Raw genomic sequence first — 14,216 nt, forward strand, 5'->3', positions numbered from 1 at the left:
AATATTCTATAATTATAAATATAATTATAATCAGGGGTCAGCCAATTGCTTCGCCACGCACCGAATTAGAAATAGGATGTAAATGCCTATTCTAGTACCATAAAAGATCTCTCAGACAGTAACACACTTCTTTCCGTAGGCAAAAAGAAAAAAATATAACGAATCCACACGACTCAGATTAGCTACATAGGCGTTTCGAGATTAAAGTAAAGTTATATTTAATTGCTTCTCATCTTCAGCATTTCCAAATATGAATTTGAGATTATTAGGATTATTGTAATTATTGAAATCACAATTTACTCCCTGATTGAAAACTACAGATTCTGGGGGAATGTTCGTAACACACACGTGGATATTGGGGATAAATATGTGTTCACATTCGGCTGTATATTTCTGGGAGTGTAGTTGAATATCTGTTATGCGATGGCACTTGATCGCGTACATATTTAATCCTAACACTCTCAAATTTATATTTCGAAATCCTGCACTGAAGATGAGAAATAAGTATGTAAATATGACTTTACTTTAATCTCGAAACGCGTATGTAGCTAATCTGGATTCGTTATTTTTTTTCTTTTTACTTACGTAAAAACGTGTATTAATATCTGGGAGATCTTTTATGGTAGTTGAAAAGGCATTTAACCCCTATTTCTAATTAGGTGCGTGGCAAAGCAATTGGCTGACTCCTGATTATAATTATGTTCATAATTAGAGAATATTTGTATAATTTTACCTAAAAGTTTATTTTAACGTACTGACTACTACTTAGTAAAATTATTAATTATTAATTAATTCATTCATTAATTAATTCATTAATTTTACCCTATTATTGTTATTATTATTATTATTATTATTATTATTATTATTATTATTATTATTATTATTATTATTATTATTATCTTATGTTAGACTTTTGCATTACATTTGTAGAAGTTGGCTCCAAGTCTCCCCCAGAGATCTCAAGAGACAAGTTAGAAGTTCCTGTTGGCGTTATACCTAGGGTGCCATATATTTGGTTTTGTACATAGTGTTGTTCTAGAGAATGTTTAAGAAACCATAAGAAAATTATGTGTTTGTTTTGAGATTTGAGATTACATAGACAGTATTTTACGTAGGATATGGGCAGTTCCTATGAGCACTATCTTTTGAATTTTTGCCATTTTGGGGGTTTCCTGGTATCTGAGTTAGGTAACAATCAGCCGTTTTTGCTATTATTATTATTATTATTAGTATTATTATTATCAAATGATGGCTGGACGAAAAACACAGACATACAAAAATGTATACATACACATATATATGTATGTATGTATGTATGTATGTATGTATGTATGTATGTATGTATGTATGTATGCATGTATGTATGTATGTATGTATGTATGTATGCATGTATGATATGGGTGATAACTTCTGTGTCAAATCCACAATGTCTGCATCGGTTGTCTTGCGTCCCTATCCCTTTTGTGCATCAGGTATTTGGCTGATATTTCTTGTTCCTGGATAGTAAACACATACCCTTGAAAGTGGGAAGTAGAAACCATTCTATTGGTCCATGATAGACTGCTTTGATGATCAATGTTACCAACATCTCGGAGCTTTCTACTAACATATCGATGCGTAACCTTCAGCTCGTATAGGCTCATCATTTCATCTGATGTTACGTTGCGGTAGAGTCGTGTGACAATCTTTGGGCATGTATATATGGATGTATATGTATGTATGTATGTATGTATGTATGTATGTATGTATGTATGTATGTATATATGCATGCATGCATGTTTGTATTTATATAAGTGTGTGTGTATATATACATATTCATCGGTTTACTTTTGTTTCTCTGTTTTCTAACACGAAACTCTCATATCTGTGTTTCAGTGTATATAAAATAGTATGCATGCAGATGTATACTTCTTCGAGTTCCTGTCTAATTTCTTACCGTATGACAACTATTATTTGCTTTGTCCTATCTTCGTTATTTAGCGAGACATTTTTACACTGGTCAATGGTTATTTGAAAGAAGGTTTTTTTCTGCTTAAATTTTTCCAGCCAATACGATGACTTTCAACAATGTTTTAAGGACGTAAACACATATTGTTATGGCTACTTTGAGTTTGTCCAGAGGAAAGTGTGCAAGGTAATATATTTTCTTTTTTCACTAGTCTTTGTAAAATAGCCTATCGCTAAAGAATATAGAACATGATATTTATTTTTCCAAAATCTTTGTGAGATTTGAGAATATATATTGAACCATTCTTTCAATAAATGCAGAGAGCGGGCGTGAGAATTGTTATGTCGCTCGAGAAATGCTTGAGTGCATTCTTTCCGTTTCTTTACGATCTGAGTTCAAATGGCGTTAAGTGCAGTTTTGCTTGTTACCCTTTGCAAGCCAATGACGTAAGTACCAGCTGTTCACTGGAGTGGATGAGACAGACTTGCCTTTTCATTTAAAACTGATGGCGCCGTTCCGAAATTAGAAAGAATTATAATCTTAATTTCAAGGGCATATCTTTACTATCCAGGAACGAGAGATATCAACCAAATACCTGATGCACAAAAATGGGTAGGGATGGATGACAAAGGATGCAGACTTTGTTGAGCTGACACCGAAAATACCATCCATATCACACGCAGGAGAGCTTACTTAAGCTCTTGGTCCCATTAGATCCTGTCCAAAATATGTCGATACGAAACATAGACCTTAAGGGATATTAATACTGATAATGATGATAATGATGATGATGTTGATGATAATGATGATGATGTGGATGTCGATTATATCCATATTTATATATACATAAATGTACATCTGTATGCACTAACTACCTCACATACACATACGCACGCACCCATACGCACACACACACACAAATACACACACATACGCACACTCACACACAGACAAAAACATTGAAAGGAATTCTCGAACGCAAACGCAGAATGACTGGGTACATAGTCTAGAATATCGGGTAAAAACCATTACAAGACTGCGAAAGAAACTGGCCAGGTTGACTCTACTGATTATCGAAGTCCAGTAAGACAAATACTGTGTTTTATAATGCTTTCTAAAACCGTTTGGAATATCACCAATTGTTTACTATCGTAAAAGCTACAATGAAATAGCGCTGAGCATGAATTCAAGAATCAAAATGTTTTATTCTCTGAAGAACCTTGCTTACAAATTCTGTCCCTTGGTCTAAGAATATTTACCCGATTATATATTTCTCTTTTCATAACCACCCTACGTTCGAGAATTCTGTTATTTTCTCTATAGTACCCACTCACTCGGCGCTTTGTAGCCTCTTTACAAAATGTTCTCATATTTCAGAAACTATGTTTTAGCATTGTAAAATAAATCTGTTTATTGTCAGGGGTCTCATAGCGCAATAGTACAGAGCAATCAGCTGGAAATTGAGAGATATAGAGTTCGATTCTCCCTAGAAGCCAGCCGACAACATTATGTCCGTGCTGTAAGGATACTTGTCCGATTCTCTTAGTGAGCATATATACATATTGATACATAGGTAGATACATAGAAGTATATTCATGTATCTGTCTATATACCCTCCATTTATCTATACATATACACAAATATGTGTGTATAAGAAAATATTTTAATTCTTTTGGGCTCTCATGTTGCATTTAAATTTTTTTGTTTTTGCTTCAGAATTTTCCGAAAGCTACAACGCCGAGCCACTCAAGATCCCCCAAACCATACGCGGTGTGTATTAGTATCTAAAATATATTGCACCCACATTATTCAATGAAAGACACGATACATGCTATATAACAGTTATATTCCGTTTTCATATCACTGACAAAATCCAATAATGAAATTACACTGCATCTTCACGGAAACATTATACTCACGGCAATATAGCGGCGTTATTGTTGCGATATTCTTACATTAAACCTATATTATTGTAGTTAAAAGGAAGCTGATGTAAACTATGATGCCGATTATATCTTTTATATGAAAATGGCAGGTTTCAAAACAGCACGATTTGAAATAAACATGGTGTGATAAATTTCTAATATACATATTTTTAAATATTCTTCCGTTTATGCTATTTACCTATGGTATTAACCATATATTAGGTCATATTCCATATAGTCTTGACCATATGGTACTTAATTTATCGACCACAAATGACGTTATGCAAAGTCGACCTCGGCTGAATTTGTATTCAGAACGTAAATGTGAGAGAAATACCGCCCAATGTTTTGTTAGGCGTACTAAATTTTCTACCAGCTCACTGCCTTAAACACATTACAATAATGCCGGTGTTGTTGGCACTCCCTCGCTTACGACGTCGAAGGTTCCTGTTGATCCGCTCAACGGAACAGCCTGCTCGTGAAATTAACGTGCAAGTGGCTGAGCACTCCACAGACACGTGTACCCTTAACGTAGCTCTCGGGGATATTCAGCGTGACACAGTGTGACAAGGCCGACCCTTTGAATTACAGGCACAACAGAAACAGGAAGTAAGAGTGAGAGAAAGTTGTGGTGAAAGAGTACAGCAGGGTTCGCCACCATCCCCTGCCGGAGCCACGTGGAGCTTTAGGTATTTTCGCTCAATAAACACTCACAACGCCCGGTCTGGGAATCGAAACCGCGATCCTATGACCGCGAGTCCGCTGCCCTAACCACTGGGCCATTGCGCCTCCACCAATAATGCCGGTAACAATCGTATAAGGAAAATTTGTAATAGATTGCACTAATACAAATAAAATCAAACTAAAAACATACAACAAAGATGTTAATGAATTATAATCACTACTATCTGTAAGGATGTTGATACAACTGTAATGCTCACGCAATGGAATTTTGACATTCATACTTTGATACTAGTCAAGGTGTGTGACATAGTGTGTTGAGTATTTGGCTCACGATGGTAAGGTTGTGACCTCTATTCCCGGCGACGCTTTAAGTCGTTGTGTAATATCTATAGTTAATACAAAATTACATGGATTAAATGTCTTATGAAATTTGGACCAAATTTGCATAAAACTAAGTTTAAATGAATGTTTTAATCTTCTATTTGCAGGAGAAGTTCCAAACAATATTGTTCACAGCGAGTCTCACATTTCTGAAATATATTTAAGCGTTCTGATGCTAGAAATATATATCCCAATGGTAATTTCATGGTTTTACTGATTCGTTAGTTTCATATTTCCGAAGTCCCGTTCAGTCAAACTAGCGAAGTTTACTGTAGTAAACTTGATGTATATACTTAATTACTTCATATAATAAATTTAATAATTTACGTACATGGCGCAATTCTATTGAAATTATGATTGATAATAAATTACACAAATTTCTACAAGTGGTACATGTGAATTTTAAAGTATAGATTTTCAGCTATTTAATCCTTTCCTCATTATTCTGGCCGTACCAAGGAGGCAAAAACTTTTGTAATCGATCTACTGGGCGCTCTATTCCAATTTCCAAATATAAATAAAACGATGACAGTTGCCGTTCTTCATTCTAAGCAGAATGAAAAAGTTTTCACTTAAGACACTGGAATAAGTACAAGAAGAAACTAGTGTAAAACAATTATATATATAAAGTATAACGTTGAAGACGACGAGGCTGCATAGTTCACAGATTTGTGATCTACATGGCCAACCTATATAGAGTTCGTAGGCAAGGACCAGATTATCGGAAGCTGAATGCATCACTGCCGGTGTGCCTAATCTATCGAGACTAGATTAGCAAAATAGTTAAGCAGGCGTTGACGAAGTTAGTTGTCAACAACAAATGGTGGTTTACCCTGAAAACAGCAATTAGTGTACCATTGATTACGCTTAATAATACATTAGCGATAGAAAGGAATAGATTCCCCACAAAAAAAAAAACGGAATAGGGAATTAATATTTTTTGAGAATATTTGAGATGAGACACTGTAAAATTTATTAGTAACATACACTTATATCTATTGATTTCAAATTTTCGCACAAGGCCAGCAAATTGGAGGAAGGGTATCAGTCGGTTACATGGATTCCCCTTAAATGGTGAAAAACAAAGTCGACACTGGCGGAATCTCAACTGCTAATGTGAAGACGATCGAAATTCTGCTAAGCGTTTTACCGGCTCAACGACTTTACATCTGTATATAATGACATTTTAAAGGGAATAAAATCTGATATAGATATATCACATTGTTTTAAAATAATTTTAAAAATGAATAAGTGTAGAAATAATTAACTCATTTGATATCGTATTTCGTCCCTCTTTTACGGAAGCAGCAACATCCATAATTATATATATGCAAACCATCTATATATATATGTACAACTTTTTAAACCAGACAATGTTCTAAAAAGACACCCACATATATTGCACCCCTGATTTGGACCACCAATACCTGCAGATAAGTTCTGCTCTTTGTAGATCTTAACATGTCTTTTGAGGCCTCCGTTGGATTTGCCAACCTTCTGACATACACTGCATTCAAAGGTGTGCACAGCCATATATTCAGAATAGTTGGTGGAGGTCAGTTTTCCATGCGTTTGCAGATGAGATTTGAAGTCAGCCAAAGACAGGCATAGTCTGTCATAGACTGTGCACACCAAAAAGGTCATTGTCATTCACCTTCTCAATCGTTACATTCTTCCTTAGATCTCTTTTGAGTCTCACTTGCGTTATCCTGGCCTCTTCATTTAATTTGTGAATTACATCGTACCAGTTCGACAATAGCTATTGAAAAGTAATAGAGAAATGAAGTCATCAATATGACAAGTAGAAAAGAAAAAGTTCTACCGAATAAATAATATGAGTGGGCACCTACCCATGTCAACAAGATGTAACTGTACTGAACTACTGAAATAGAAACTTGGGGGAGATATACTCAATGCCAGTTGCATGAGGTTACGCATGGTTACACATCACATACATCTGAGCCTAGTGACATCAGTCAGGTTACATCATATCTCAATTTAAAGTTTACGCATTCTACCAGCAACACAGATAACAACTAAATATTTAATACACCAGGAAGAAACGAATGCTCCTAACCCACCATGTTAATATATATATATATATATATATTTCATGCAGTAAGCATAAATTTGTTAGAAGTGGTACTATTATGGTTTTCGTGACAGAGAAATACTATCCTGTAGGTCGAAGCATGGATCAAATTTGTGAATTCAGAGGCCAAAATTTGGTCGTCGGACCTAACCCAATGAAAATTATGACCCCCCCACCCATTGTATGCTGATACTATTTTTGATTTGCACATCAGATGCGTAAACGTCATCAAAAATTAAATGACAAACAGAACATTTGTAGAAAGCTAATAGGCAACTTGCAGCTTTTATATAGAGGCTATAGTTTTTCATGAGTACCTAAAATTATAGGTACAGTGAGCGGTCAAGTAACAAATTTCCTGTAAATCTTAGAACTCCTGAAGTTGTGCAACAAGAAACAAAGCAAAGTGATTCGAATTTCGAACATATATGAACACTATCATGTAACATGCAATCATTTCACACTCCTAAATACTTGTTCCCAAGTCACCTGAACTGAAGCACTTATACTGAGTGAAAAGTAGTCATAAACATCCAGTAGACTGTACAAAAGAGTAATGTCAACCTCTACTCAGTCGCGGCCAATTTAACGCTGGGCCGCCTATTCAGCTTCAGATCAATCTTAATTCGATGTCTTGCACTATGATGGACCAGTGGTAAGCAGCATTTTGACATACAATAATCGAAATTTGGTTCAGTTGTTGAAAAGTTATGATAAAAAATATGGGGGAAAAATTGTGGGAGAAAAGCTTAACTCGTAATTTCTCACATATTTAAAAGAAAATCTATTCTTTAATTCTGACTATTTAAAGACCTGAAGGGGTCGAATCTTATAGTGAAAACCTCGTTAAAAGATATTTCAGAGAAAACCTTCTGTACCAAAAAGATTGGTAAGTAATGCCTAAAACGGACTGTAACTCAAAATATCTCAGTTATTTGTAAAGCAAACTATACATTATTTGTTTTCAAATGAAATATGTCTAATAGATGTATCGTTTCTTGCAAACCGCATAAAAACATATTAACGACAAAAGTATTTATGCAGCTTTCACTAATTGCCAGTTGAAAATATATGTCTTACTTGTAATTACAAAGATACATGACAGCTTGTCAATTCAAGGCAAATATAAAACCTAGTCTACAATGGTTTTGTTTTTTAGTCGACCTTCTCTCCTAATTCTTTTGATTCCGCATTGATCATAATTAGTGTTTTAATTTTTTTTATTGTTCCTCACTTTTTTAACTTTTTTTTTTATTTCTATAGTCCTATATTTAAGAGATGAGGAAATATGTATATCATTTACATTATTTACAATATTTACATTTCACTGATATTTGTTCTCATCTCGTTTGTTGTTCACACAACGTTTCGGCTGATATCCCCTCCAGCCTTCATCAGGTGTCTTGGGGAATTTTTTTTTATTTCTGATAAATATGAATTAAAAACAAATCGTCCTAATTTGGCAGATTTCATAATACTCAACGTAAAGAAAGTGCTATTCACTTTAGAATTTCTAACAAAAATGAATAGGCATAAATTATTGATCAATAAGATATGAAATAATAAGAAAGAGCGATCTAAATTTAGTATTAGAATAAAGATGATTAACCTTGCTGGATCGCCTGTAAAAGAAAGTGGAATTTAACGAAAAATGAGAGCAAAGGATAATAATATACTTAGGTATGCAATAAACCTAGAAAAATACAGGACAAGAAAGAAGCCTAAATAAGAAGATATATTCATATACACACATATATGCTTACACTGATATACATATATGTGTGTGTATGTATATAAATGTTTGTAAACTCATCTATTCAGTGTTATTTCTTTTTTCCTCATCCTAGGCTTATATGTACTACTACTACTACTACTACTACTACTACTACTACTACTACTACTACTAATAATAATAATAATAATAATAATAATGATAATAGCAATAATATAATAATAATAATAATAATAATAATAATAATAATAATAATAATAATAATAATAATAATAATAATTAATATAATCAAAAAAAAATTATGATAATAAACTTGAAAAGGACGAGCATTGTAAATGACATACATAACTTATGTGAATGTATAACGTTAAATAGTTAAAACACGTGTTACAGGTTATTCCCTTTATATTGAGAGATTACATGTACGAGACCAGTAAAGTTAGTGTTCAACACGAAACACCATTGATGGCATTTGTCGTATTTATGTTGCTTCTCGTTTCTGGTAAGTGGCTGTGATAGATCAAATTACTTCGTTTGTTTTTCATTTTGGTTTGTGTATCACGTATAAACTGTCTGCCTCCTCAGTGTCTGTCTGAGTCTCTCTCTCACGGTCTGCCTGTCACCGTTAGTGTAATCGTCTGCACATCTATTCATGTATGGAATAAACTCTAGAAATCATGAAGTGTTTTAGTTTTATCTGCTCTGTCCTTATAGATGCGTTAGTGAGAATTGATAAATGTATTGAGTCTGAATGTGTACATTTGAATAAGTATACTTATATATAGAACGGACGTGTGTGAGTGTTTAAACTTGTATATAAATGTGTGTATTGAGTTATATATAACCAGCGAAAGAGGTGAAATGATGAAATCTACTTTATTCTGGACCCAATACAATTATTCATAGGAACATTATTAACATTTTTGTAAGATGCAAGACCAACACGCATCCTAATAATTTTCCTTTACCTACTGGACCTGGCTGAGTAAGCACTGAAGTATTGAAGCTAGACACTAGGTAAAATCTTGAATGACATGAGACTATAAAAAAATATAAAAAACTTAGTGTGACTATTACTTACCGCATATTACTGATATATTACCATTGTAGTATGAAAATCTAAACATTATTTCTATTGCTATTCTTATTGATGGGTAGTTGACGGATTCATTACGTCGTAAATCCAGTAAAGTGGATCGTGAATCAAGCCCAATGGAAGCCAAACAAATAATATGTAATTTGATATGTAGGTAACACACTAAAGAGAATGACATATGGTTTACTTGCTTCTGAAAAAGTTTACGGAAGTATGAGGTACAGACCTGTTTAATGCATATAAATTATGTTTTGCTCAGTTGCTTTACAATATTCTAGCTTTGGGACACAAAACCTAATGAAAGTCTTAGATTTCAGTGTTTACATTACAAATATTAATTTCAAATTCTGGGATAACGATAGCAATTTCGGGAAAGGTGGTAAGTGGATTACATCGACGACTCTGCTCAACTGGTAATATTTTTATCGGTTTCGAAAGGATGAACTGCAAAGTCAACCCCTGTTGTATATGTACTCATAACGTAAAAAAGAACAATATGCCACTGAGCATTTTGCCAACGTGCTAACGATTCTGTCAGCGTGCCGCCTAATGAGAGTAGTTATTAAATAATTCAACATGGAATTTGATATATGGTTTCATGTATTCAATTTGCTTTTGAAGTTCTATTTGTTGTCAACTGAGATTTTTTAGAGAGAAATCTTAAATTATGGTGAAAGTACTTTTGTCGCTGTTAAGGATTATCGAGATATGGAATAGAAACCAATTTAGCATAGAGTTGCAGGAAGCAAGAACTAAGAAGCAGCATCCGAATCTCGCTAAAGAGAAATAAAGAGCAAAATGCAACATGTGAAATCAGACAGGGAACGATTAAGATAGTAAAAGTAATATCTTCTATATGTATCTTTTAATTGTTTCAGTTATTGTTGAACCACCGCTTTGTGAGGTGTAGACGAACTGATTGAGAAGCGTACATTTTTCTTTAAAAGCCCAGCTCTTATTCAATTGGTTCATTTCCTTAACCGCTCAGATTCATTTGTCAAGTGGCGATAGGGGACAAACACAAGATCAATGGCATACTCACACACAGAGATGGAGACACTCACGCATATGATGATGATGATTCGTTTCGGTTTCTGACAACTAATTCCACTCACAAGCCTAGGGTTGGCCCGAGATAATTTTGAAAAGCACTTGCCCAAGATACCACGCCGTTTGATTGAGCCTGGAACCCTATGGCTAGGAAGCAAACAACTTTTCGCACAGCCTCGCCCGTGCATGTGACAGTCAGTATCATTTACTTTCATTTGCAAACATTTCTAATCATAGGAATGGCAAGAAGCTAAGTTGACACTCAATGGAAATCTCACAGACTGCTGTAATGCAGATATTGATATTAAATAAACAGCGGAATGTACACTAATGTTTCCTGACACAAAATGGGTTGTACATACAACGAAACGTTAGAGTCTACACTGCATTTCATGAATAAATCTTCAATGGTTTAGCAATATAACAACGACGTTAAATGATATTTAATGTTATATTTCGAAATTGCAGGTGAGGCCACAGCAAAAAATTGCATTTCACTGGCAGAACATTGTGCTGGGGCTGTAAACGGCAGGATCCGGAAAGAAAAATACTGCACGTATACATGTTTTTCTACTTTGGACACAAGGCCCGAAATTTTTTGGGAGGGGGCCAGTCGATTAGATCGCTTCCAGAACGCAACTGGTACCTAATTTATCGACCCCGAAAGGATGAAATGCAAAGTCGACCTCTGTGGAATTTGAACTAAGAACGTAATGACGAAATACCGCTGAGAACATCTACCGGTGTGCAAATGGTTCTGCCAGCTCACCGCATTTCTGCTCGTATATCTTATCTTACGTGGAGGCGCAATGGCCTAGTGGTTAGGGCAGTGGACTCGCGGTCATAGGATCGTGGTTTCGATTCCCAGACCTGGCATTGTGAGTGTTTATTGAGCGAAAACACCTAAAGCTCCACGAGGCTCCGGCAGGGGATGGTGGCGAACCTTGCTGTACTCTTTCACCACAACTTTCTCTCACTCTTACTTCCTGTTTCTGTTGTGCCTGTAATCCAAAGGGTCAGTCTTGTCACATTGTGTCACACTGAATATCCCCGAGAACTACGTTAAGGGTACACGTGTCTGTGGAGTGCTCAGCCACTTGCACGTTAATTTCACGAGCAGGCTGTTCCGTTGATCGGATCGACTGGAACCCTCGACGTCGTAAGCGAGGGAGTGCCAACAACAACAACAACAATATTATCTTACGTATACTATTGCGTACACTTGATATTTAAGGCAGCGAAATGGCAGGATACTTTGCATGCCGGGTAAATGCTTAGAGGAATTTTGTCCGTATTTACGTTCTGAGTTCAAATACCAACGAGGTCTACTTTGTTTTTTATCCAGTCCGGATTGATAATATAAGTACCAGATTATAGCTGGTATCGATGTAATCGAGTAAGCCAATCTGCCGAATTTTCTGGCCTTGTGGCAAAATTTGAAACTAATACATAAATATTTGTCCAATATCAATTACTAAAAACTCGAAATAACAACCAAACGTACGCACATAGGCAGAGACATCTATCTATTTATCTAATTTCCGGCTTAAACTATTGCAAGAGATCATGGTTTCAATCTGACGTTACACTACGACCACTTCAGGTACTAATGTGGGACACATCGTACACCAGTTCAGACAACGTCGATTTGGTGGAGGGAGTAAACTAATGTAGAACACAAACATCTAATCACTATAACCAAATCATTTGTGCAGGTCTTTCTGCAAAAAAATTAAACGTTTTTTGATCGGCTCTTCTAACCCTCACCCCACCCACACATGCACACACATACACATACATGTAACTATACATATATATATATGATGAATTCACTGATCGAAACATTCGCTGACTGACCTGCACAAAGGCTGTGTCTGTAGAGATTAAATGTATGTGCTTCTGTACATTAGCTCAGTTCTTCCATCAAATCGACTTTGTCTGTACAGGTGTCACAAGTGAGTTATCGAAACAATCGTTGAGTAACATGAAATGAAGAGTTTTGTTCAAGAACACAACGTTTCATCTATCCGGAGAACGAACCCACGATCTACTGATCGTGCACGCAACACCGGAGGCCCAGACATTTGTGATTGTGTGTGTTCGTCCTCGACCGGGCAAAACATTTCATTTCACGCTGCTCCAGTTCACTAAGTTCTGGCAAAAATGAATAATCCTAAGATGGAATATCGTCCTCTCCAGGTGGGGAATTTATACGCCATGAAACATGGATACCGGCCCTAATGAATCGGTGTGACTCGAGAAGATATCTTTACCTTTACTTTATATGTTTGTAAAAACAATAGCCATACGGCATATTCTTCATATGTATGTATGTATACATGTATGTATGTATGTATATATGTATATACACAGACATGACAGAACTAAGTAAACACCCTTATAGTCATTAAAGTTTATTTAAACTTGAAATGATTCAAACTATTTATTGTTATAATATTTAATATTTAGCTGACATTCAATTTGCATTTTTCAATGCAAGGTCCCTCTTAGGTGTGTTACTATTAGTTGACGAATATACTCTTGTGGAATTTCTTGTCAAGTTTCATGCAGTTAACTCAAAAGATCTGGCTTGGAAGATAATTTCTTGTTCTTGTTATGTAATGTCCTTCCCCTTATGTTCCAGAGCCGGACATGAGCAGGATTTAGACTAGTTCAAATATGTTTGTGACATATTTCAACTGCTAAAAGGCAAGTGCACTGCAGTTACCATGGGGAATATATCTTTGTTAAAATGGTGTGAATATTCCTGGTTCATTCAATGTCGCCATCTTTCAGGAATCCTAGACGTCGATGTTTCAATCTTCTTGGTTACTGTCAATGAGATGTACCCAAGAGAGGCAACTCTGAATGACGTTACAAAGCGATAGCTCTACGTATGATTCAATCAACATGTTGACTGTTTTGTGCTAGTAGATCGCCCATCAGCGCTAAGCAGTGTTTCGGCATTAGCAGAATTTATGTCAGTTGTAATATGAAACTCTCTTAGGTACACATAATCGACAAGAGCCAAGAAATTTGAAACAACGATGTCTGGGATTTATGATAAATGGCTACACTGAACGAGCCGTTTATTTCCACCCCCCTTTTTTTTTTCACCATAAGAGGCATATAATCTCTACAGTAACGGAATAGTATTTTCCTTTTAGCAGATGAAATATCGTACAAATTTTTCATCTAACCTAAATTCTGCTCATATGTATACACACACACACACACACACACACACACACACACACACACACACACACACACACACACACACACACACACACACACACACACACACA

The 14,216-nt window shown here is 35.4% G+C and overlaps 2 protein-coding genes across 2 annotated transcripts in view; both read left to right on the top strand.

Annotated features, from left to right (window-relative positions):
• The window catches only part of LOC128249838 (uncharacterized), a 10,898-nt gene extending 4,744 nt beyond the window's left edge, over window positions 1-6,154 (top strand). The window contains exons 3-6 of the mRNA XM_052974384.1: window positions 2,047-2,134; window positions 3,665-3,718; window positions 5,046-5,134; window positions 5,960-6,154. Coding sequence (XP_052830344.1) covers window positions 2,047-2,134; window positions 3,665-3,718; window positions 5,046-5,102 — 199 coding nt within the window. The 3' untranslated portion in view covers window positions 5,103-5,134; window positions 5,960-6,154. The remainder of the gene's footprint in view (window positions 1-2,046; window positions 2,135-3,664; window positions 3,719-5,045; window positions 5,135-5,959) is intronic.
• Window positions 6,155-7,882: 1,728 nt separating this feature from the next.
• Window positions 7,883-14,216, top strand: part of LOC128249837 (uncharacterized) — a 13,652-nt gene continuing 7,318 nt past the window's right edge. The window contains exons 1-3 of the mRNA XM_052974383.1: window positions 7,883-7,919; window positions 9,156-9,264; window positions 11,377-11,464. Of these exons, the coding sequence (XP_052830343.1) occupies window positions 9,183-9,264; window positions 11,377-11,464 (170 nt within the window). The 5' untranslated portion in view covers window positions 7,883-7,919; window positions 9,156-9,182. The remainder of the gene's footprint in view (window positions 7,920-9,155; window positions 9,265-11,376; window positions 11,465-14,216) is intronic.

This window comes from Octopus bimaculoides, chromosome 18 (genome assembly GCF_001194135.2).
Source record: "Octopus bimaculoides isolate UCB-OBI-ISO-001 chromosome 18, ASM119413v2, whole genome shotgun sequence".
Classification (NCBI taxonomy): domain Eukaryota; kingdom Metazoa; phylum Mollusca; class Cephalopoda; order Octopoda; family Octopodidae; genus Octopus; species Octopus bimaculoides.